Below are 27,519 nucleotides of genomic sequence, written 5' to 3' on the forward strand. Positions count from 1 at the left end.
GCGCCCATATGGTGTTCGAAACAATCGTAGTAGTTTTCTATGAAGATTAAACTCTGCTATTTCTTTTAAGAGGGTGCCGAGAAATACTTTGACGTGGATGATGTCGTATTCGGCGGCAGCTATTAGAATGTCGGTTCCACCTCATACTCCTTCCGTGAATTGTGATTTTGTGTATTTCTTGATTTGTGTTTCTAAATCTGAAATATCTGTTTGATGGTTCAGGTTGCTTATAATTTCTTGGCGTTTGTTTTTGTCGTGTTGGTTTTCTTCCGTATATTTTGCAAGGTCTCGACGAATCGCACGGTGATCGAATGTTAGGCCTAATAAGTCATTTATTTGGTGAGCTTTGCTTTTGAGTGATTGCTCTGTATATGCAGTTGCCATCTCGCATTATTTCCTTTATCGATATGATTTTTGTGTTTGTTCTTGCAATGTATTTTAGCTGTAAAAAGAACTTAATATCTAGAATGGCTGTGGAGAGAATGGTTCATTATTAAGTACTATAATGGTTTATGGTTTAGTATGTGTATTTGCAGGGTTTTGTTTTTTAGGTTGGTAATTTGTTTTGGCCAGATGTGCGTTCTTTGGATTTTATTGTCGGATTCATTGAAATTGTTGTTTCTTTAGGGTCCCTCTTTTTGTTATTTCTTTTTAAAATTTTTGTTTATTGCGCAATGCTCGCACATGTTCGGCATTGACTTTCGAGAAAGTTTTGTAGGAGGATTATTTTATAGTGTTGCGCTGTCATTGACGCCGATGGTTTTATTTATTTATTACGGATGGCCCTGTTTAGGTTTTTCTCTTTTTTAGAGTTTTTGTGTATTCTGAATATAGAATAATTGTTACATGGACAAGGTTTATTAAGTCTGGTGATTGAGGTTCCTTAATTTTTACTACGCTTTTATTAGCTTGGGTTGTATGTATGTATGTATGTATGTATGTATGTATGTATGTATGTAACGGAATCTTTGAGCTTAATTTTCACTGATTTCTAAACGTCTGATCAACTTGAAACTTTGCACACGTATCAAGGACCGATGACAATGCAATATTTTGATAAGAGTTTCTCATTATCCTTATTAAAACTGCCAGGATTAATAAATTCATTTTTAGATCCTTCGTATGAGAGTAAGAGAGACAGAGATAGCACCAGTGCCAGTAATCTCCATACAAGAAACCAAGAAGTTCTGACGTATAATGAGTCAAAAAGAGATGTAATATATTTCCATATAATGTTACTATTAACCTGAGGCTTCTTTATTTCATCGCATTGCTCCATTTAGAATTACCATTAGAAACCATAGTAGAATTAGTAGAATATTTTAAAACAATAAAAAATATATAAGTAATAAAACAAAAGTAATAAATGAAAATTGAACAACTAAATTTACAAAAATACAAGAATAAAGTTACTACCTACAGAACTTTGCGATATTTAATACGTATTTAACATATTAATGCAATTCTTGAATTAACATTAGGTATCTTTTGCCTATTTATAATAGCAACACTGTAATACTCGTTTGGAAAATGAGTGACAGTTTTTATGTCAAATAAGTTTTGCAGTAAGTTTTGATTGAATTCGATTCGAACACCTGTAAACTTTCTTTCTGTTGTTTTTTACCGGTGCCTGTGTATTTACCTATTTGCACTTTGTTTTGTGCTGATAACTTGTCGTTATTTGGAGTTTGGAATCTTCCGTTGAGTCGAGCTTTGTTCTTCCGGATATTCGTGTAATTTTATCATCTGAGATTGGACTCTTGACTGTGTTTACTGTGTTGTGCAGATATTTTGAGATAGGACTCCTGTAAAAAGTACCTTATTATTTGAGATAGGAGTCCCAAGTTTGTGTTTGTTTTTGTGAAAGACAGATTTTACAACAAAAGTGCCACGATGTCTTCAGATAAACTTTGTTGCGTTCCTGGTTGTAAAGGCAGTGGAGGTATGTTTGAAATATTTTTGTTCCTGTATCAATCTGCCTCTTAATCTTATGGTTTGATTCCTGGCAAGGCCACAATCGAAAATTATTACGTTTGCTGGATAGTGAAAAATATTATTAACAGTGATTTATCACTATAAAATTCTTTTCAACTGGGTTTAACAATCATCATACATACATATAATCACGTCTATATCCCTTGCGGGGTAGACAGAGCCAACAGTCTTGTAAAGACTGATAGGCCACGTTCAGCTATTTGGCTTTAAGATAGAATTGAGATTCAAATAGTGACAGGTTGCAAGCCCATCGCCTTAAAAAGAATCATGATGATGAGAATATTATGAGATTTAATCCAATCAGGCCACATATAACTTTAAGAAAGTTAGTTGTGAAAACCTCCGGCGATGGGCGCATGGTTGGGAAAGTCTTTTCTAGTAAGATAGTTATACCAGAAGTGTTAACTTCCAAAAAATAATTGTATAAAAAAACTAAAAAACTACCCGTTTTATTGCAAATCAAACTAAAAAATAGAAAATAAATAATAGTTTAAAAAAAACTAAAAAACTACGCTTTTATTGCTAATCAAACTAAAAAATAGAAAATAAAAATTAATGACAAAGGAATTCAGTAGTAGCAAGTCGAACAATCAGTTATAGTCAGTTGTAGTAGTAATTACCTCGGATTAAAATTATAACAAAATTAAATTTATAAACAAAACAATTTAAATCAGAGTAAAAAGCGTGGGGTGCATTTTACTTCATTTTCATAACTCTCTTGTCATAAATATATGCTAATAGAATGATTTTAATATTTACTACACCAGGCACCCCACGCTTTTTACTCTGATTTAAATTGTTTTGTTTATAAATTTAATTTTGTTATAATTTTAATCCGAGGTAATTACTACTACAACTGACTATAACTGATTGTTCGACTTGCTACTACTGAATTCCTTTGTCATTAATTTTTATTTTCTATTTTTTAGTTTGATTAGCAATAAAAGCGTAGTTTTTTAGTTTTTTTTTTTGTTAACATATATGAATTACTATACTACATTAATTATTACATTAGCTGGTTCATATGGTTTGGTATATTAATTGGCTTTGAGATGTTTGACCTTTTTTGATAATAATAGCGGGAGCTACGATACTCGGGTGTTAGTGGTTGTTAAAGAAAACCTATGTGAATTTAATGATGTTATTTGTTGTTATAGTTAAAAATGTAGTTGGGGTTGTTATTGGATTGATCTCGATGTGTTTAAATGTTTGAAGTTTCTTAGGCCCTATTGTGTTGTTTACTTGATTTGTGTCATTTAACTTTTACACAAATTTAAATTGTTAGCAGAATTGGTATTTACTTTTAATTTTATTAGTTATAAATAATTGAATGTAGGGACTGTTCTGTTTGGGTTAAAATGACGTATTCTTATCATAGTTTTCTTTCTTGGGAGCTCTGGTACCGCAGGTGTTAAAGTATATAGAAACGATCTCACCGGGTTTTCTGCAGCACGAGCACATATAAATATCGCAATTGTTGCGCTGCACCAACACAAAACACTTGAAAACACGACACAATTTGCACTATGTATGGTTTAAGGAATCTAAAACTAAAAAAGTCTCTTAATATCGCGACTAAACTTATTGTATGAGGCTCAGCCCGGGTGACGTTTAGGCGGTGCGAGTGGTCAACAGATGTGCAGGAGGAAAAGAGTTGTATTTTTGATACTTAATAAATTTAAAGCAATAAAATTTTATTTTGCCAGAAGGTAAGAATTATGGTTATCAATTTAAATGCGTAGGTAACGTCTGTTCATGATTAGGTAGATTAATTTATTAAAATTCAATTCGTATTGCTTTGATTAAGCATGCAAGTAATCATCCTTATAGGTTTTAAGGTCATTGTGCTACAAAAAGCGGCCAATCGACCTCTAAACAGAAGCGGGAACGTTTTGTATCCGTAATTGTACCGTAATTATTATGGCATTGTGTGTATAAAGCACAACATTGTACCTACATAATCCACGATTAGTACGCAAAACCGGCTACGGACGGCGAACGGTGGCCGTCGATTTTACTATCTCGCTGTGTAGTCGTACTCAGTGTTAGAAGGCTGCGCCGGCGCGTACGCGGCCTGTCCGGTAAAAATTGGGAATAATAATCCTAATGACTCCGAAAATACGAAAAATGCAAAAATTTACTTTCTGTGCCGTTGAAAAATAAAAGTAAAGTAAAAATTTTTTCGCGGTTCCTAAACTTTTTTTGCGATAGGTCTATTAACCGACAAAATTGGAAAGTCCTAAGTTACCACTTGGTAGCGTTCTCTAAATACTCTTCTTTAAATGACAGTGTAATAAATTTTGACAGTTTGAAGAAAATGTTCGTGACGTGATCTTAAAAAAACTTTGTCAATATTTTCGTTTGTTTAAAAATCGTTATAAATGCTTTATTTGACTCACTTGACTTAATATGCAGTAATTGCGGATTACAGACTGTTTCATGGATGTAATTTGTAAATACAGGTAAATTTGCCTCTTTAATTACAGTTAAACGTTCTGCACGTCAAAACTAGGTTTCAGTCTTCAATTCATTGATTAATTACTCTTTTAATTTAAACGATGGTTTTCATTAGAGAATGGTTTTTGTTGCATGCTTCATAAGATTAACACAGCTATTAAAGTTACTTACCTAGATATTGTCTCTATTTAGAAGTAAGTACTTTATTCTTTGAATAGAAAAACTTATTACTTTTTAACATGTTTATAAGTATAACATGAGTATTTATTTATTAGACAAGTATTTTATGTTTAGTATGGTGGAGTTTATATATCATAATACAATTCTTGAACTTTGTGGCCAGGGTAATCTTTGAATTTTCTTGTTACATATTTACTACAAAATTTAAAAAGTTAAGGAGTATCTTGGTACCAAATAAATATATGAATAAATTGTTTATTAATTAATTAATAATGATAACACCATTTAATTTGAATATATTTAGCATTTAGGGTTCTTCTATGATTAAAATCATGCCTCACGGTATGGACAGAGTCAGTCCTTTAAAATTACACAACGGCTACACTCACCTTACTGATGAAAATGAGATGCTGAACTCGGAAGAAGAACAAAGTTAACTATAATTCTTTCACTTGTCAAAAACAGCAGGGTCACACTATTTTTTTTCACTATCATGCCATTGTGTCAATCATAAAAATGTAAAGATTAAAAATGATAATTAGTTCATTTAGGTTTAGATAGCTAGAATATTGTAAGAATGACAAATAAATGAAAAAAAAAGTACCTACATACTTAAAAAACCTTTTTCTTTTTGTTTCAGATGCTGTTTAGGTTCAACAATCAATTCAATAAATTTATATAAAAAAAATTAATGCATTTCATATCAATGTAATTTTTTTACTTACTATGAAAAGTAAGGCCAGTATGAAGTATTTTTTTTTAATAATAAAATATAAATAAGTTTTTATGTAAGAATCAATTTTTTTGAGTAAACAAATGGCCAGTATAAATCATTTGTTATTTATTAAGAAAAATAAAGGAATAATAATTTCTATTCAAATAACTGCAAGATGGAATTTGGAATATTTATGATGTTATGTGAGTATTATTTTTATGTCCATACTTAAAAAATATTTTATACCTACTTAATGGCAACATTACACTTCTTGCGCTCCCCCTCTTTTCTCATAAAATGTGTTCCATTAAGTATGTTTACCATTAAATTAAATTTATAATATATTTTTGTTAGTTTCTTAACATTTCTAACTCATATTTTATAGTACACAACGGCTCAGGATATACCTGGGCCATCTCCCTTGAAGCAATCAAGGAGAGGCACCCTATCTTCTCATCCCACTGTGCTGTTCATACTTCTATTACATATTTGAACATTTCTTACTAAAGAGAAACAATATATTATATTTTATTTTGATGGCCTCTGCAACGCAGCGGTAGTACCCTTGTCTGTGACACTAGAGGTTCTGGGTTCGAATCCCGGCCAGGGCATGTTGAGAAAAGAACTTCTTCTGATGGCCTGGGTCTTGGATGATTATATACATAAGTATTTATTATAATATAGTATTGTTGAGTTAGTATCTCGCAAGACAAATCTCGAACTTACTTCGAGGCTTACTCAATCTATGTAATTTGTCCCATATATATTTATTTATTTTATATATTATATGAAATAAATCAGAGATAGATGTTCTGTTCAGTAGTAACTTGGGATTACCATCATAAAATACTAAAAAGAAATTGGTGCCCGGAGCCACACGGCACTATAAGTATTTATTATGAGATAGTATGTTTTGTTGTTTTGTTTAAAAACTTTTAAACTTGAAATATAATTTTTTTTTACAGTTTGCACGGACAGCTGAGCTTAACGATAGCACAAACACTTCATGGTTTCTATGGTAAGAATAAATTATGTTTATTACATACATACACACATACATACATATAGTCATGTAGACAGGGTAGACAGAGCCAACAGTCTTGGAAAGACTAATAGGCCACGTTCAGCTGTTTGGTTTAATGATAGAAATGAGATTCAAATAGTGACAGGTTGCTAGCCCATCACCTAAAAGAGGAATCCCAAGTTTATAAGCCTATCTCTAAAACCTGTGTCTTACGGTTATTCATTAGAGTATCTTAAATGTTCGACCACAAACGCTGATAATAATTATCAGCATATTCTATTAGATTTAATAGCCATAAAATTCTGTCTTAACTTGATTTAATCGTGACATTTTAATGTAACCTTTTCAAAATATCAATTTTGATTTGTGTAGTTCGAAGATTAGCTCCCGTGTTTTATAGGACGCCTTGTAAACTGAACCTATGTATGCCAAATTTTGCAGGAAACATACATACATACATTATTATCATGTCTTTATCTCTTGCGGGGAAGGCAGAGTCAATTGTCTCGCAAAGACTGAAAGGTCACGTTTAGCTGTATGACTTTACAGATGGAAGACAAATGAAATGCAAAAAAATGAAATGCAAAATGAGAGAGAGAATGATCCTATTCTTTTTAAAAAGTAGTTGAACGTGGCTTATCAGTATTTTCAAGACTGTTGGCTCCGTCTATCCCGCAACGGATAGGTATAGACGTGATTACATACATACATACATATAATCACGTCTATATCCCTTGCGGAGTAGACAGAGCCAACAGTCTTGTAAGGACTAATAGGCCATGTTCAGCTGTTTGGCTTTAAGATGGAATTGAGATTCAAATAGTGACAGGTTGCTAGCCCATCGCCTAAAAGAAGAATCCCAAGTTTATAAGCCTACCCCTTAGTCGACTTTTACGACATCCATGGAAAAGATGCAGTGGTTCTATTCTTTTTTCTATTGGTGCCGGGAACCACACGGCAAACGTGATTATATGTATGTTTGTAAAAACAGTTGTTCCTCTTTCTTGAAGGGGGTTAAACAAGTCAGAATTAAGTCAACTGCTTGCACGCCATTCAACGTTCGTTATTGTTTTTCTTAAAACATTCGGAACGATATATTTTTTACGTCGATTTCAGAAATGGCGCATATTTTTTGTGACCGGTATCGTGTTTGTATTGATTACATACATACCTACGCCTCAGATGGCAAAGTATGTTTGACACCATATTTTATTGACCACCTCTATGTACACATAATTTTAAGGAATAAATGAATTTTGAATTTGAATTTGAATATAATCAAGTCTATATATTGCTTGCGGGGCAGACAGAGCCAACAGTCTTGAAAAAACTGATAGGCCACGTTCAGCTGTTTGGCTTAATGATAGAATTGAGATTCAAATATTGACAGGTTGCTAGCCTATCGCCTAAAAGAAGAATCCCGAGTTTATAAGCCTTTCCTTTAATCGCTTTTTACGACATCCATGGAAATGAGACGGAGTGGTGCTATTCTTTTTTTATCGGTGCCGGGAACCACACGGCATTGATTACTACATTTTACCACTTGCCACGATCTCTGCGTACTTCCTTCGCTTCATCCACATTCATGCAAGCTCGGCGGTTTCGGGCTTAATATTTTATTTATGTATGTATGTATGTTTTTCGTTTTCCAGCTGTATAAAATGTACACGTTCTTATTTTTTTTTGTCTTACAAAACAAAAACTGAATTCAATCACGGCTCCAAGCGTCCGGAAAAACTGATGTTGCATGATATACACGTTTTGTACAAAAAAAAACTGTAACGTTTAAGCTGTTTGTCCACTAGCTGACGTTCACCGATCACATTCAATCAATCATTACAATGTACATACATACATATCATCACGTCTATATCCCTTGCGAGGTAGACAGAGCCAACAGTCTTGAAAAGACTGAATGGCCACGTTCAGCTATTTGGCTTAATTATAGAATTGAGATTCAAATAGTGACAGGTTGCTAACCCATCGCCTAAAAAAGAATACCAAGTTTGTAAGCCTATCCCTTAGTCGCCTTTAACGACATTCATGGGAAAGAGATGGAGTGGTCCTATTCTTTTTTTTATTGGTGCCGGGAACCACACGACGTCTGTGCATCTTTTAATATATGATCGAAAACTCAAATGCTTAATTGAAATGTTCGTTATCTATTTATATTTATATCAGTGGTACGGATAAATGTTAAATTTTATTGTGTAGTCTAATTCCTGACGTCCTAATCGTGACGAAAGTGGCCGGAATCCGCTTCCACGGTTCGACATGTAGCAAATTGTATAAATGCTTATTTCCTACGCCACGCATCGTGTGTAATACCGCGTAAAAATCGGGGTAAGGCTGTGGCCTGTCTTTGAGCGAATAGTAACAATTAGAATCAAAATTGCCTTTGTTGCGAAATCTATACACTACAAGTCACAAAAATAAAATTACGCGACGCTATCATTAAAAAACAGTGAAAAACCTAAATCGCGCAAGCAAAGATTTCACGGATTGGAGTAGTATATACAACCTCCGACACAACATCGTCTGATCCCCAGGCATAACACCCAGCCTGGCGGAAGATCTTCCCTTCGGTGGCGGTCGAGCCGAATCATCGCTCCCGCTACACCTTTAAATTTAGGTGTCCGCCAAAAACGGCTTGTTTAGGTTTAGTTGTTATTGCGTAGTGACAGTGGCGGATTAACACATTTGCCGACAGTAGGCTGGTCAAATTTTGCCGCCCCTTTTCATTTATATACATTTCGATTCCTCGCACGGAGAAAATAAGTTTAAATGTCAAATATAATAATAAAAAAACTAAAAATTCTTATCTTTAAGTACATATTTCTGTAACCAAAAAAAAAATTTTGGGTCTGAATTTGCCGCCCCCTCAAATCCATCGCCCTAGGCTTTGTAACAGTTGGTTTTTTTTTCGTGACACAATGTTCGTTCCCGTACTCCTCCGGAACGGCTTGAACGATTCTCACGAACTTTTATGAGCATATTGAGTAGGTCTGAGAATTATTTTTCATGCCCCTTAGTGATAAGGGTTGTCCACCTTTAATATTTTTTTTTAACTAGAAATAACTTAAAAATTATTTATATGGCAAAACAACGTTTGCCAGGACCAGTAACATATAAAACTTTTGTCAAATAAATTATTGCTAACAATAGAAAGAGAAGAGAGGTTTTGTTATATTTAGTCACGGCTTCTTTTAACCCGTTACTCTGTAGCGGGAGCGATGATTCGGCTCGACCGCCACCAAAGGGAAAATATTCCGCCAGGCTGGTGTGACGCCTGGGGAACCGCGCGACACACGATGTTGTGTCGGAGGTTGTATATATAGCTCCAATCCGTGAAATCTTTGCTTGCGCGATTTAGATTCCTCGCTGCTATTGGTTGAGCGCGTCAATTTCTTCGCGATGATTGACATTAGTTGTTTGATTGGATGTTGTGACGTGTGGCGTAGAGATGTCGCCACAACTCTACCATTATCAAATTCGCTTATCGCGGCTCTCTGTCACCAAAACCCGAGCCCACGAGCCGATGTTAACGCGATTAACTAACAAAAACCTAGACTGAGCCGCTTGTAATTATTTTTTGTTGGTTTCTAGCAAAAACCCAGTTATTCGGCCTAGCCTGATGTTAGTATAATGAGTTATGACGTGCGATCCACTATGATTAAATATTTATCTTGGAATAGCTAATTTAATATTAATACGTGTGGCTTATGAGTAGAATGAATTGGTGAGGCAGAATAAGCAAATACATATATAAATAGGACAAATTACACTGATTGAGTTAGCCTCGAAGTAAGTTCGAAACTTGTGTTACGAGATACTAACTCAACAATCCAAAGTTTATAAGCCTATCGCTTAGTCGCTTTTAACGACATCCATGGGAACGAGATGGAGTGGTCCTATTCTTTTTTTATAAGTGTCGGGAACCACACGGCATAAATAAATAATATGATAAATATATACGGGACAGATTAAGTTAGCTAGCCTCGAAGAAATTAAGTTACGAGATACTAACTATCGTTGAGATACTATATTTTATAATAAATACTTATATAGATAAACATCCAAGACACAGGCCAATCAGAAAGAGTGATTTTCATCATGCCCTGGCCGGGATTCGAACCCGGAACCTACTGTATCACAGACATGCGTATCTACTACCGCTGCGCAACAGAAACTGTTATAGACATAGTGACAAAAAAGTTCATTTAACCTGATGGTCTAGTTTCAGTAAAACTAAAACAAATTAATATTTTGAGAAAGCAGGCATTAAGCGAAAGTAAATGGTAACTTTGGAAGGGGAAGGTCTAAGAGAATGTACCATGGTCAAATCGGAGACGGCATGGCAAAAGGTCAGGTCAAGGGTACCCTAGGTAAAGTAAGGGAATATATGAAGTGGAAGAAGTATGCAGGAAAAGTGGCAAGTGGAAAGAATCTCTGGCTACCTACTTCTGTGGGTAAGATGCGCGTTATATTGTATTGTAGCAGGAGCAAATTCAAAATCTTTATTCATTATTACATACATACATACATAAAATCACGCCTCTTTCCCGGGGGGTAGGCAGAGACTACCTCTTTCCACTTGCCACGATCTCTGCATACTTCCTTCGCTTCATCCACATTTATAACTCTCTTCATGCAAGCTCGGCGGTTTCAGGTACTTTTGACCTGACCCTTTACCAGGACGTCCTTATTCATTAGGATACTATCATATCGCTTAATAATTGTCAAATCTTTTGGTTTCACAACATTGGTTGACGTCAAATAGATTACTTAAAACTAAGTTTACTGCCGCTTCCAGCGATGATTCGGCTCGGTTCTCAAAAGGGAAGGTCTTCCGCCAGGCTGGTGTGATGCCTGGGGAACCGCGCGACAGACGATGTTGTATCGGAGGTTGTATATATGCTCCAATGCGTGAAATCTTTGCTTGCGCGATTTAGACTATTCGCTGTTTTTGACTGATAGATAGCGTCGCGTGATTGGTTGTTGTGACCTGTAGCGCAGAGATGTCGCTACAGTATATTGTATGATTAGTGGCTAATCCATCATGGAGAGTCCCACGTACGAAACCCTTTCCTTTGATCGTCTTTTGTAATCTGCGCGGGAAGAGAAGCCGCTGGCAAGCACGGACCTAAAAGGAAGATTTTTTGGTCTTTTCTAAAGGTGCGTCACATTAACGGCCTCTATGGCGCAGCGGTAGTACGCTTGCCTGTGATACCGGAGGTCCCGCGTTCGAATCGCGGCCAGGGCATGATGAGAATAGAACTTTTTTTGATTGGCCTGGGTCTTGGATGTTTATCTATACAAGTATTTATTATAAAATATAGTATCGTTGAGTTAGTATCTCGTAACACAAGTCTCGAACTTACTTCGAGGCTAACTCAATCTGTGTAATTTGTCTCGTAAGTATATATTTGTTATTGTTATTTATTATTATTAAAACTAATTTCCCGTTAGTCCCACACACGCAGACTGGGATAAGTTTAGAATTAGGAAACTGTTAACCTATTCATGATTTTGAATGACCAAAAGCATACCAGTTCAATGCAAAGGACCGTGGTGTGCCGAACATTACGACTTTGAATGCATGTGTGGTCTCCCTTGCTTCGTGCAAAGAACCTTTGCCAATAACACAAATATAGTCCTAAAATAGGTGCCGTGTGGTTCCCGGCACCAATACAAAAAAGAATAGGACCACTCCATCTCTTTCCCATGGATGTCGTAAATGGCGAGTAAGGGATAGGCTTGCAAACTTGGGATTCTTTTTTAGGCGATGGGCTAGCAACCTATCTCTATTTGAATCTCAATTCTATCATTAAGCCAAATGGCTAAACGTGGCTATTCAGTCTTTTCAAGACTGTTAGCACTGTCTAGCCCGCAAGGGATATAGACGTGACCATATGTATGTATGTATATGTAGTCCTAAAAAATATTAGCAAAGGTTTGTAATTCAATTCATTTGTTTTTTTTTAACCGACGAGCTTACACTAAGAAACTTATGCGGATGAAGCGAAATAAGTATGCGGGGATTGTGGCAAGTGGAAAAATGTAGTATCTGCCTACACCTCTGGGAAAAAGGCGTGATTTTATGTATGTATGTGTGTCGGTCTATTTTTTAATGAGCTCTCATTCGGTTTTATTCAGCGGTAGGTTTCGCTAATATTGCTGATGCGAATTATAAAGTGGTTACGATGTTAACCCAACCACTGGTCTATATTCGCGCGAGGCGACAAGCGCGGACGCAGCCTAAATTGTGAAAGCAAATGTTATGTTCTCACGGTGTTAGTAGGTACAGTCGTCAATGATTTAAGTTTTCGTATCAATAGATTTAAATGATATGATGTCAATATGTTGATACCTTAATTTTGAAAATAAATTATTCTATTCTGTTTATTTAAGAAAACATAGGAAAACAGAATAGGGCCACTCTTTCTCTTTCTCATGGATGTTGTAAAAGGCGACTGAGGGATAGGTTTATAAACTTGGGATTCTTATTCTTTTATGTGTTTGCAAACTGTCACTTCTTAATATGTCATTAAGCCATACAGTTGAACTTGTCCATAGTTTTTTTTAAGACTTGGCTCCGTCTACCCCGTGATTTGTTTTTGACTACATAGTTTTCGTAATTACCCACTTAACAACTACTATTTACATCGCAAATTGCCTCCCGTAATGAGTTCTTATCAATCAATTTAGTCTTATCTCCTTTATAACAGCGTCTAGAGCTGTAGGTGAATGTGAAATGGACGCTTTTCGAAATCTGTGTTTGGGTTTATTTATTAGTAAGTAAGTTTATTTGCGTTAAAAGTGATATTACAGGTCAAAGTACATTTATGTTATTCACTCTTAACCTAAAAAAGGCATGCAAATTTCTGATAATAATATTATACAAAAAAAATATATTGACTAGTTTTTGCCCGGGTCTACGCTTCTACAAGAGCAATCTCAAGTTTACTAGCCTTCTCTTTCATTGACTTCTGCATGCGCTGGCGCACACTATGTTTCTTCCTCGCTATCTGACCGGCACTGAAGAAATAACGCTAAATTAAATAGTTATACACTGTCAAATAAGAATAGGACCCAATCGAATAAAGAATAGGACCACTACATCTCTTTCCCTTGGATGGCGACTAAGGGATATGTTTATATTCTTGGGATTCCTTTTTAAAGCGATGAGCTATATAGTAACCTGTCACTATTTAAATCTCAAGCTTTTTTCTGGAATTTCCCACATGAGGCAAGCCCCGCGCAGTAGCTAGTGAGATATGTACTACATTAATTAGCACCACCTGCATAAATGATTTAAAAATTTAGGCTTAATTGGAATTGAGATTCAAAAAAAGATCGAAGATACATACATACCTACATATGGTCACGTCTATGTCCCTTGCGGGGTAGACAGAGCCAACAGTCTTGAAAAGACTGTATGGCCTCGTTCAGCTATTTGACTTAATTATATAATTGACATTCAAATAGTGACAGGTTGTCAGCCCATCGAATAAAAATGAATCCCAAGTTTATAAGCCTATCCCTTAGTCGCCTTTTACGAAATCCGTGGGAAAGGGACGGAGTGTTTCTATTCTTTTTTTCTATAGGTGCCGGGAACCACACGGCAAATTGTGTATTATGCCCCAAAGTGCGGTATCGTGATTCTCGATGATTACAAAACTGAAACAATTTTAATGATTACGTACATACTAATAGAAAGTTAATGACGCCGTGGGAACTGGGTTGGTAAAACCGCGTCCTTTCGGTGACAAATATTGATTGACTTGGGATACTTCTTTTAGGCGATGGTCTAGTAACCTGTCACTATTTGAATCTCAATTCTATCATTGAGCCAAATAGCTGAACGCGGCCATTTAGTCTTCAAGACTGTTGGCTCTGTCTACCCCGCATGGGATATAGATGTGACCATATGTATGTATGTATATTGATTGACCCTCATGGTAGCGGGTGTTGTTGGTTTGAGGCGGTGTGCTTAGAAGTGCCGTGTGCCGTGTGGTTCCCGGCACCAATACGAATAAAAGAATAGGACCACTCCCATCTCTTTCCCATGGATGTCGTAAAAGGCGACTAAGGGATAGGCATACTTGGGATTCATTTTTAAGCGATGGGCTAGCAACCTGTCACTATTTGAATCTCAATTCTATCGTTAAGCCAAACAGCTGAACGTGTCAGTCTTTTCAAGACTGTTAGTTCTGTTTACCTTGCAAGGGATATAGACGTGATTCGACACACACGGCACATTATTATTATATTTTATACATACATACATAAAATCACGCCTCTTTCCCGGAGGGGTAGGCAGAGACTACCTCTTTCCACTTGCCACGATCTCTGCATACTTCCTTATATTTTATACTTTATAATTATACTTTTTTTTTGTTACAGGACGAGATAGAGGGCGCGGGCCGCAGGGAAGGCGCCGTGCGGCCCAACACTATGGAGGTAAGTTTCACCACAGACTATGTAATATTATTATTATAGGATACTATATTTCGCTTAATAATTGTCAAAACGTATGGTTTAACAACATTGGTTGACGTCAAATAAATTACTTAAAAACTAAGTTTACTGCCGCTTCCAAGGCGTCAGTGTCAGTGTCAGCGTCAGAAGCGGTAACAAACTGCACTGCAGCATTTTCTTCAACAACGTCAACTTTACAATATTAATTAAACTTAGAATAGAATGTGGACGAGAGAATACAATGTTCAGATTTATATATGAGATTGAATATTGAGACTAGTGACGTTTTAGTAAAACGTCGCAGGTAAGAGAAATGAGAGATATTTAAAATGATAAAATAAAGACAACGAATCAAATATGCTACTTACAAAAAGCGACGTATTTAGCGCCACGTTTAAAAAAATAAATAAATAACTCACTTTCGCATAATAGCTGGGATTTGGACTAGTAACTCAGTGCTTAGTGTGAGTGCAAGTGTTATACGATGCTTTAGAATGGCCAGTGGTGTAATGAACGTGGTACTATCACCAAATCGAGCGAAACGTTGCAAAATACAAACCAAACTGTTTAATTTGACGTCAGTTTGAATGATTAGGGCTGGCTGAAGACCCTTTTTTTGTATGAATAAGAGATTCCCCTAGCCTAGTGTGATTTGTAGCTATTAAAAGTGGGGCAACTCTATAACTTTTCCATAGATGTCGTAAAGGGCGACTAAGGGATACGCTTAGTTAACTTGGGATTCTTTTAGGCGATGGGCCGGCGACCTGTCACTATTTGAATCTCAATTCCATTACTAAGCAAAACAGTTGAACGTGGCCTTTCTTTCTTTTCAATACTGTTGTCTCTGTCTACCCCGTTAGGGATAGAGATGTTATGATATGTATGTATTGATAGGAGCTACGTTTAGTCACGTTACGTCTCAGAACCCCGGGTTCGAACCCCGGTTAGGTCATGATGAAAACTTATCATGATTCGATAACAGCGGTAGTGCGTTTGTCTGTGACACAGTGGGTCCCGGGTTCGAATCCCAGCTAGGGCATTATGATTTCTGGATGGTCTGTGTCTTGGATCTCTGGTCAAGGGCGAACCCCGGGCTCTTCTCCTGAGTGGTGTGGATGCAACCGGGACTAACGACAGGAGAGAGAGAATCGTTAAGTCTCGAACTTGCTTCGAGGGTAACTCAATCTATATAATTTGCCCACTACATACATACATACTTATAGTCACATCTATATACCTTGAGGGGTAGACAGAGCCAACAGTCCTGAAAACACTGATAGGTCAAATTCAGCTGTTTGGCTTAATGATACTCGTAGAATTGAGATCGCCCAATAAAGAATACCAAGTTTATAAGCCTATCCTTAGTCACCTTTTACGACATCAATGGGAAAGAGATGGAGTGGTCCTATTCTTTTTTGTATTGGTGCACGGCACACTATAGGTATATTTATAACGGCCTCTGTGGCGCAGCGGTAGTACGCTTGTCTGTGACACCGAAGGTCCCGGGTTCCAATCCCGGCCAGGGCATAATGAGATAAGGCCTGGGTCTTGGATGTTTATATATCTCTATATAAGTATTTATTATAAATATAAGTATTTATTATAAAATATAGTATCGTTGAGTTAGTATCTCGTAACACAAGTCTCGAACTTACTTACAGGCTAACTCAATCAGTGTAATTTGTCCCGTATATATTTATTTATTTCACCGTTCATCGACAACCCTGTTTCATTGCTAGAGTAAATAATATAATTGAACCATTGATTTGTCAGTTACCCGATGATGGCGGGCCGTAAACCAGCGGGCCGCGAAAGTTGCCGATGGCCGGATTATGGCCGGATTTAGTTCAACCATTACCATTTGTCCGACATTTCAATGATTTATGCAATTTATACTAAGTAGATCGGTACTGTTACGGTTTGCGTGAGAACCTTTGTCGCGTTGTTATTTATTTGTAGTAAATACATACATATAATCACGTCTATATCCCCTGCGGGGTAGACAGAGCCAACAGTCTTGAAAAGACTGATAGGCCACGTTCAGCTGTTTGGCTTTAAGTTAGAATTGAGATTCAAATAGTGACAGGTTGATAGCGCATCGCCTAAAAGAAGAATACCAAGTTTATAAGTTTACCCCTTAGTCGCCTTTTACTGACCTGTCACTATTTGAATCTCAATTCTATCATAAAGCCGAACAGCTGAACGTGGCCTATCCTTGTTTGCGAGACTGTTGGCTCTGCCTACCCCGTGAGGGATATAAACATGATTGTATGCATGTATGTAACATCAAACTAGTGGTGCTACACGTAGTGTGTTTTTCGCGTTCCACACATTACTGAAACAGTGAACCTTGTAAGTATAAGGAAACAGGCATTTTCGCGCGGCGGGCGTGGTTGCCGCTTTCGTAAACATTCTGAGGATGTGGTCTTAGTACCAGCGATTTACATTACTACCACTTTTGTCAGTCGGATCGGCGATTGACAAAAGCGCAACGAACCGCCGAATCGAACAGAATGAAGACTCAATAAAAACAATACATACATAAAATCGAGCCTTTTTCCCGGAGAGTTAGGTAGATACTACATCTTTCCACTTGTTACGATCTCTGCATACTTTTTCTCTTCATCTACATTCTAACTTTTTTCATGCAAGCTCGGCGGTTTCGGGTACTGACTGTTAACTTGACCCTTTGTCAGGACGTCTTTTATTTGATCAAGATACGCTCGTCTACGCATTCCCACTCCGACCTTTCCTTCCGCACTCTCCTTGTATATTTGCTTGGTCAACCTGATTTCATGCATCATCTCCACATGACCAATCCATCTTATAATACCCTTTTCTATTCCTGTTACTACGTCTTCTTTCACATCACTACATTCCCTTATTACGCTGTTTCTTATCTGCCCGGATTTCACACCGATCATACTCTTTAACGCCCTCATTTCCACCGCATTTAGCTTTCGTGCTTCTTTTGCCACACACAATTTTCACTCCCATACATTTATGTTGGGACCAACACGCCTTTATGCACAGCCAGGCGAGCCTTTTTGGATAGTTTCTGACTGCTCATAAAGGCATGCAAAGCTCCATCCACCAAGTTTTACGCGTTCACTTTCCTTTTAATATTACTATCACACTTGCCATCTGATGTGAACTTTGATCCTTGATATACAAACTTCTAATACTTTCAATTGCTCAACTTCTCCTCCTTTTCTAGTTCGACAAAATAGTAACGACTTTATTATCTCTATCGCTATCTCGCTCATATTAGTGGACTGTACAGTTCGCCGGTTCATATGGAGAGCTCTGATAGGCCCAAATATCGCGCTCGAATCGCTCCCTCGATTTCTCGCCCAGGACCGCCCGGAGATTTTTGCCGACCACTCTTAACACCACGGGGAAGTCACGGAACACCTTTGAGACCTTCTGTCCGAGCCACCATAGGTACATACATACATACATAAAATCACGCCTCTTTCCCGGAGGGGTAGGCAGAGATTACCTCTTTCCACCATAGGTAGCTTAGGAGAATCCCTTTGTCATCCCTGGACGGGACACTACGCTCAAAACTAGATAACCGGCCGGGTTATGATGTTGCCCAAGGTGGGGAAAGATCTAATGAAACTGGAATGCTACCGGCCAATTACGCTACTCAGCGCCCTCTCGAAGGTTTCGAAAATCTGTGTGAAACGATTTAGGTTCATCTCTCTCTCTCCATCTCCCCGCGAGAATAAATAAATAAATAAATATATACGGGACAAATTACACTGATTGAGTTAGCCTCCAAATAAGTACAAGACTTGTGTTATGAGGTACTAACTCAAAGGTACTATATTTTATAACAAATACTTATATAGATAAACATCCAAGACCCAGGCCAATCAGAAAAAGTTCGTTTCTCATCATGCCCTGGCCGGGATTCGAACCCGGGACCTTCGGTGTCACAGACAAGCGTACTGCCGCTGCGCCACAGAGGCCGTCAATGAATGAATGTTCCGAACAAATTAATTAGTATCTTCAAATCACTGTGAAAGTCTCCTTTGAAAACTATAACGTTTCTCCACACGCTGTACGTGAGACCACACCCCAACATCATAATAAGGATGCCAATGCGTTACGAAAACGACGACGCCACACCCGTTTGTGGAAAATGCTGTTTTCTCATATTGTAACTAGTTGGCTTGTTAAGCCGTACACAGAGCAAGGAACACCGTGTGGGTCCCGGTATCTATACATATAATAAATCTGTAGAAGGGTCAATTCTGTACATTGAAAATATTGAAAATATAAATAGCAGGGGGTGTTACTGGATCGATACAAAACCCAAATATGTGATTAAAAAAATGTTATTGTCAGAGTTACTCAAAATGGAGAAATAAACCATCCATGCGAAGACCGACATCCGCGCGGACGGTGTCGCGGGCGGAAGCTAGTATAGAATAAACCACCTTACTATTAGAATAGAATAGATTAATTTTCAAAATTGGATAGAAGGTATCACTTATTGACGTCACATCACTTAAATCTAATTATAACTACTACCGCTTCCAAAGCGCATGTGTAGAAGAAGCGGCGGAACAAACTACACTGCAGCATTTACACCGGACGTCAATTTTCACATATAGATCACTTAAATCTATCATTGTGAAAGAAGATATAGTGACAGGAATAGGAAAGGGAATACTTAAAATGGTTTGCTCATGTGGAGACGATGAAGGATAGCAGGTTGACGAAGCAAATATAAGATCAAAGAGAGTGAAGGCTATGAAGAACGGACCTAATCTGATCTAATCGCGGACGTCATGGGGAAGTCCCGGGTTCGAATCCCGGCCAGGGCATGATGAGAAAAGACCTTTTTTTTGATTGGCCTGAGTCTTCGACGTTTATCTATATAAGTATTTATTATAAAATATAGTATCGTTGAGTTAGTATCTCGTCACACAAGTCTCGAATTTACTTCGAGGCTAACTCAATCTGTGTAATTTGTCCCGTATATATTTATATATAGTTTATAGTTTTATGTAAGGATCGTGACAAGTGGAAAGCTGTGTTTTTGTATTTACTGTTATACACACCAGCTCAGTTGATACCAGGGCCACCTCCGGTACTCTTCATCAAGGGGAGGAAGCACAGCTTTCTGAGCCTACTATTATTCTGCGCTATCCTTACGCTGATAGGATTTAGTTGTGACGGTAGATGACGTCAAACAGCATGTCAATTCTGCTATTTTATTTTAATCCGAAACGGATCTGAAACGCATTGATGACAACTTTTGGTATTCTACTAACAATTTGTCAAAACGAAGCCGTAACGCATTGGTTACGCAGCCGAAACGGTTCGTTTGTCGTATTCTGCTAAAGGACACATAACCTTCCGTTTGCCGTTCGGCTATTATTTCGTATTCTGATAAGTTTTTGACAGTTGGTCCGGCCGAAACGCAACGGTTCTGCATTGGTTGAATTGTCCAAAGTTACGGTTTTGCATCGGCAGCAAATAACCAACCGCTTCCGTTTCATTTGCGTTTCAGCTATCAACGTAAAGTTACTGGAATACCGTTTGACAATATAAACGCAACTGTAACCAAGCTGAAACGCATCCGAACTGTTTCGGTTAACAAATAGCAGAATTGGCCTGCAGAGCTCATTAACTTCCTGGCGTTACTTAATTCACGTTGCGTCCATTTTATACTGTTGGAGAAGTATAAGGTGCGTCTGTGACCACCGGCCCGGAGAGGGAAGTCAGGTATTTACACGAAGCGACTCCATGTGACCTCCGTAACCTTGCAGGAAAACCTCAACCATACTGTATCATCATAATTACGAGGCAGTTGGACGCGACTCACGCGCAGTTCTGAACGCAACGATAAACAACATTTATGAGGTTTGAACATGCAAACAGACTTACGAGATGGATATAAGTTTATATACTTAATCAATTAATGATTGACCTGTTTTGTTTACTACTTACTTGAATTTTGGAAAATCTCTTAGTCAACACCCCTAGAAGGCAACTACATGCTAAATTTCAAATCTCTAGATCCAATAGTTTGGCTTGTGCGTTTTTGTGTCAGAATTTAAAGACAAGTTCTGTTCCCACGGAAGCGCCCTCAATTAGTTCAATATAATAACCAATATATGAAAAAGAATAGGACCACTCTATCTCTTTCCCATGGATGTCGTAAAAGGCGACTAAGGGATAGGCTTATAATCTTGGGATTCATCTTATGATGCGATGGGCTACCTAGCAACATGTCATTATTTGAATCTCAATTAAGCTTAACAGTCGAACGTGGCCTATCAGTCTTTCAAGACTGCTGGCTCTGTCTACCCCGCAAGGGATATAGACGTGATTGTATGTATGTATGTATGTACTTTTTAAATGCTCACCTTGATGTGTCCATGCCTTAAACGAAGAAGACCTAGTTGCGCAAACGCATTCGTGCAACAGGCACGCCCTTCCAACAGACATGCATCGTGACTGCATTCATATCGTGTTGGTTGAGCAATGCTCTGATGTATCTACTGAAGAGTGTTGGACCAAGATCCAATATGGGTCACGTTTTTATATATAGTATACTAAAACTAATGAGTTGACATACAATTGAAAAAAGGTTAGCTTAGCTAAAAAAAATTGTGCCGTGTGGTTCCCGGCACCAATAGTAAAAAGAATAGGACCACTCCTTATCTGACCCATGGATGTCGTAATAGGCTTATGAACTTGGGATTCTTCGTTTAGGTGACGTTTATTTTAAACCATAGTTTTAAAAAGTTTTGTGCCGTGTGGTTCCCGGCACCATTGAAAAAAAGAATAGGACCACTCCATCTCTTCCCCATGAATGTCGTAAAAGGTATAGGCTTACAAATTTGGGATTCTTCTTTATACGATGGGCTAGCAACCTGTCACTATTTGAATCTGAATTCTATCATTAAGCCAAATAGCTGATCGTGGCCTATCAGTCTTTCAAGACTGCTGTCTCTGTTTACCCCGCAAGGGATAATGACGTGATTATATGTATGTATATATAATACCTTATTTTAATTGAAACACAATTAAAATTATGTTAGCTTAGCTAAAAAAAAAGATTTACTTAGTTACCTTGCAACTTTTGCTAAAGCGAATCGAATTAACTAATTCTATTTAAGAATTTACGAGTAGAATCAAGAAATCACCGTTTATCAAAGATCGCAATCGCAATAAACCTTTGCATGATGATTAATAAACCTACCGGATAAAACTCATTATGCTCGCAATGAGAGAACAGCCTTACGAAGACGCTCCAACATTTCGCAACTACGGTCTGCGCAAGCGCATCATGCCACGCCCGACGAGCATTTCCCTTTCTAATATGCCGTACAGTTACATACATAAACATAACCACGTCTTTACGGGGTAGACAGAGCCTCGAAAAGACTGAAAGGTCGTGTTCAGTATGGCTAATTGACAGGATTGTGTTGAGATTCTCTAGAAATGACGTAGTTCGACGACGAAGTGAGGGTAGTTCAGTGCTTTGTTTTTTGTTAAATTAGCCTTCCTAGGGCTTTCCTTTGAGATTTCTAGATGGACGTGGCGTATGACGCAGAAGAAGTATGCAGGGACCGTAGCAATAGGATTTATCTACTCTCTCACTTTGGGAAAGAGGTGTGGTTATATATCTATATAAATTAAGAATGAAATTTTATTCGCCTCATTAAAATTTGCTGTCAAAGACCACCCATTTTGGTTGCGCAAAGGCAAAGTCGTGCGCCGACGCGCTTCGACGCCTGCGCAGTGATAATGGTAATGAAAGTGCATGTTGTATGATTATTTACATGCGGTATGCTTCTCAGAAGCATATAATATATCGCTTCTTTTACGGATGGGTAGGTATAGGAGTGCAAGATATAGATTATTAGACATAGTGATGCGTGATGCGCAGAAAGGCACAGATTGAAATCCCACCCCGGCAATGTACCATACATACATACATATGGTCACGTCTATATCCCTTGCGGGGTAGACAGAGCCAACAGTCTTGAAAAGACTGATAGGCCACGTTCAGCTATTTGGCTTTAAGATAGAATTGAGATTCAAATAGTGACAGGTTGCTAGCCCATCGTCTTAAAGATAAATCCCAAGTTTATAAGCCTACCCCTTAGTCGCTTTTTACGACATCCATAGGAGAGAGATGGAGTGGTCCTATTCTTTTTTATATTGGTGCCGGGAACCACACGGCGCCTATAAGAGTATTTGTAGTAAAAAAAACCACTTGTTGCAGGCTTGCGAGCCACCGATCCAACTGGAGCCAGTCGACCTTAGCCTGAAGAGACCAGCAACCCCAAGAAGACGCTGCCGGGCTATCAGTACGTATCTATATATTATTGATCTGTGAACGATGAACTCTAATATTTCATTCATTATTACCTACCGCCGAGCTTGCATTGAGTTAAGAATGTGGATGAAGCGAAGGAAGTATGCAGAGATCGTGGCAAGTGGAAAGAGGTGGTCTCTGCCTACACCTCCGGGAAAGAGGCGTGATTTTATGTATGTACTAGCTGTGCCCGCGACTTCGTCCGCGTGGAAGTCGGGGGGACGGTCAGGCGGTCACGCGTATTAGAAAGAACGCTGGTTCGCCGTATTAAATGTTTCGCTGCAAATTGCTTATAACGACTATATCTCAAAACCTATTCGTCTGATTTATATACTGTGAATAGCAATTTTAGTCTACATGAAAAGCCGAAAGTAATAAACATATTTATTTGGATAAGGATTAATACTGAATTAAAGAAAATTGGTTTCAAAATAACTTATGTTTATAATGAAAAAATAATCTTAAAAAATGAACATAAAAGTAGTTATTGTAAGTAAACCTTAAGAGATAGATATATGCTCTCGCGGACTTTTTTGTGGCAAAAAATGAGTACTTTACATCTTTAGTACATTGTTTTACTATATCTTTGTTGGTTTGCGCAGCGTTCGCGTGGAAAGCTCGCAGATGGCCGACTCATTCAACTTTCACCTCCATTGTTGACGTTTCCCGTAGGAAATCCGGGATAAAATGTAGCCTATAGCCTTCCTCGATAAATAGACTATCTAACAGTGAAAGAATTATTCAAATCGGTTCAGTAGTTTCTGAGATTAGCGCGTTTAAACAAACAAACAAACAAACAAACAAAACAAACTCTTCAGCTTTATAATATTAGTATAGATGTATGTATGTATTATTATGGCACATTTCCAACATCACTTGAAAATTATCATATCTTTTGGTTTCGCAACATTGGTTGATGTCAAATAAATTACTTAAAATGTAAGCTTACTGCCGCTTCTAAAGCGTCAGTGCAGAAGAAGCGGCAAAAAACTGCAATGCAGTATTTGCTTCTATATTAGCTTCTACCTACGGCCTACACGCAATTTTAGCGCAACCGAGAATGAGGTTATTCGCAAATGCCACGGAATATATATTTTTACCGGGATGAGAGGTTCTTCTTCAGACTTCTTAGATACTATACGAGAAATTTCAAGATTTGCTTAAGTAGACAACACGTGAACAGGTAGCGTAACAAACAAATAAACAAACTTATTTTCGCATTAATAATATTAGTAGGGATTCGCGTTACCATGTCGCCAATCCTAACAGCCGGACAGACTAGAGGTTTTGGCCGGACATACATACATACGTACATAAAAATCACGCCTCTTTCCTTCTTACTTTTTTGGCCAGACATTTGGGAAAAAAGGCCGGACACCCTACATTATTGAGGATTTGGACTAAGTATTAATTAGCGAAAAGAAATTTTTTGTATGTATGCAAGTATGTATATTTGTAACGCGATAACTTCCGAGCAGTTGGTCTGATTTTGATGAAATTTAAACTGTGCGTAGGTTAAGTCAATAGAATTTTTAAGTTCATACGGCATCAGAATCGGTTAAGTAGATTTAGAGATATTCACAATTAAAAAAAAAAAGTTTTGGAGTCGACAGGTCTAAGTTCGCGGCGGCTCGCAAGTATATTAATGCGAAAGTTTGTATGTCAGGATGTCAGTATGTTTGTTACTCGTCCCCGCAAAAACTACTGAACCGATTACGATGAAATTTGGTATGTGTGTAGCTCAAGACCCAGAATAACACATAGGCTCCTTTTTATCCCGGAGTTCCCGCGGGATTGAAACGGTTTCCATGCGGACGAAGTCGCGGGCGGCCTCTAGTATTAAATAAAATGCACTCAACTGATGACAACAACGAAGTATTGTAATAAGCAATTGAACTTGCGACCAAGGTTAACCGGACCACATTCGTACCGGATACGCTATAGGCGTTAAACTAAACAGAATTAAAGTGTCAATTTGTTAGGATATTATAGCGTGGTGGTTCCGTAGCTGAAATTAAGATGTATAACCCTCCCACCCCCACATATGATGATATTCGATGAGATTAATGGATGCAGTGAAAAATTGGGGGATAATTTTACAGCTGCATGTATGTACCTATTAATTTTATTTATTCAAAACTTTATTGCACAAATAAATTATGTATAAAAGGCGGACTTAATGCCGTTTGGCATTCTCTACCAGTCTACCAGCTGACCGAACAGAAACATTTTTAAGTTCGTGGTGCGATAAAGTGCACATATGTACTCCAAAATAAACACAAAATACATTATAATAAATACATATGCATACGTACATAAAATTAAGATGACCCATTATACATATTGCCGAAGGAAGTATATGCTATATGAAGTATATGCTATATGTCTACACCTCAGCAAAAACATTATTGGCCCTCGGCAAGGTGATGCTTAATATACTAACACCGTACCCTCCACAGGTAGGAAGTATGCAGAGATCGTGGCAAGTGGAAAGAGGTAGTCTCTGCCTACCCCTCCGGGAAAGAGGCGTGATTTTATGTATGTATGTATGTATGTATGTACCCTCCACATTTAACAGGCAGGCTTTGTCACAGATAAGATTATTGAAATTACAATGTTTTTAATATTCGAAAGCGGTTTTCGGACGCCAATGTCCAAATTTTGAAGCAAAACTAAATATTTCCGAATTTTAATTACGAATCGCTGTAACATACATATATACAGGTTCTTTGGGATAAAAATGCATTAGAATATAATTTTGTTACGAAAATTTGTTTGTCAAGTAAGTCAAAAACGAAAATTTGTTTGATTGAACGAAATCGATCAAGTAAGTCAGACTCACATTGACCGGATTAAAAAAAAATGTCTATTATACTACCAGATGTACATACATACATATGGTCACGTCTATATCCCTTGCGGGGTAGACAGAGCCAACAGTCTTGAAAAGACTGAATGGCCACGTTCAGCTATTTGGCTTAATGGTAGAATTGAGATTCAAATAGTAACAGGTTGCTAGCCCATCGCCTAAATGAAGAAACCCAAGTTTTGAAGCATATCCCTTAGTCGCCTTTTACGACAACCATGAGAACGAGATGGAGTGGTCCTATTCTTTTTTTTTATTGGTGCCGGAACCACACGGTACCAGCACAGACCCACATTGACCGGATTAAAAAAAATGTCCATTAGACTACCAGATGTATATGTCTGAAGTAAAAAGATATATGATCGAAGACTTAACCTATAAAATTCCTCTCCAATTCACAAGTTTATAGAAACCTTAGAAATTCTCCATTGTTTCAACTATTAACAGCTTGAATTTAATTTACTATTGATAAACATCAAGTTACCAATGGTAAAATTGTAACCGTAAAATAATTACAGTCCAATGTTGTGTTAATTAGAGATCAGTGAAAGGGACTGTGCTTGTTCAGATGTAAAGGCGTATCTACACGGTCGGACTTATGCATACATACTAACATATCATCACGTCTTTATCCCTTACGGGGAAGAGAGCCAAAAGTGTCGCAAAGACTGATTGGCTTAAATTTATCGGAACTATATTCACTGTATGTGCCGTGTGGTTCCCGGCACCAGTACAAAAAAGAATAGGACCACTCCATCTCTTTCCCATGGATATTGTTAAAGGCGACTAAGGGATTAACCTAGCTACTGCAACTATTTAGCTAGCAACCTGTCACTATTTGAATCTCAATTCTATTATTAAGCCAAATAGCTGAGCGTGGCCTATCAGTCTTTTCAAGATTATTGGCTCTGTCTACCCCGCAAAGGATATAGACGTGACTTTATGTATGCACGTAGCGGAAGGGAATCGAACCTGCTTACTACACCATAATCAGACCGTTCTAACACCGACCTAATAAATACTATCATCAATACCATGCTTAACAGGACAACCTTAATTTATAGTGCGTGTTTTGTCTGGCCCACTTGTATCGTTGCGCACCGTGTGCACTCGCCCTAACACCACTTTTACTTATACCTCGACTTGTATGGAAATGTGCCTTATACTTGTTAACGATAAATCTGTCGGGCTTTACAGGGTCTAAGTACATATTTTTGTATAATAATAGTCTATACTAATATTATAAAGCTGAAGAGTTTGTTGTTTGTTTGTTTGAACGCGTTAATCTCAGGAACTACTGGTTCAAATCGAAAAATTCTGGATAATTTTGTGTTGAATAGACCATTTATCGAGGAAGGCTTTAGGCTATTTAACATCACGCTGCAACTATAAGGAGCGAAGACATAATGGAAAATGTGAAAAAAAACGGGGAAAACTATTCATCCTTGAGGGCT

General features: G+C 37.7%; 1 protein-coding gene across 1 annotated transcript in view; it reads left to right on the plus strand.

Annotated features, from left to right (window-relative positions):
* The first annotated feature begins 4,334 nt into the window (after nt 1-4,334).
* LOC132903804 (Krueppel-like factor 3) overlaps nt 4,335-27,519 on the plus strand; it is a 40,961-nt gene continuing 17,776 nt past the window's right edge. Inside the window, exons 1-5 of the mRNA XM_060953017.1 lie at nt 4,335-4,457; nt 5,273-5,550; nt 6,313-6,365; nt 14,778-14,834; nt 23,107-23,191. Of these exons, the coding sequence (XP_060809000.1) occupies nt 6,354-6,365; nt 14,778-14,834; nt 23,107-23,191 (154 nt within the window). The 5' untranslated portion in view covers nt 4,335-4,457; nt 5,273-5,550; nt 6,313-6,353. The remainder of the gene's footprint in view (nt 4,458-5,272; nt 5,551-6,312; nt 6,366-14,777; nt 14,835-23,106; nt 23,192-27,519) is intronic.

The sequence above is a fragment of the Amyelois transitella genome, chromosome 30 (genome assembly GCF_032362555.1).
Source record: "Amyelois transitella isolate CPQ chromosome 30, ilAmyTran1.1, whole genome shotgun sequence".
In the NCBI taxonomy this organism is placed as follows: domain Eukaryota; kingdom Metazoa; phylum Arthropoda; class Insecta; order Lepidoptera; family Pyralidae; genus Amyelois; species Amyelois transitella.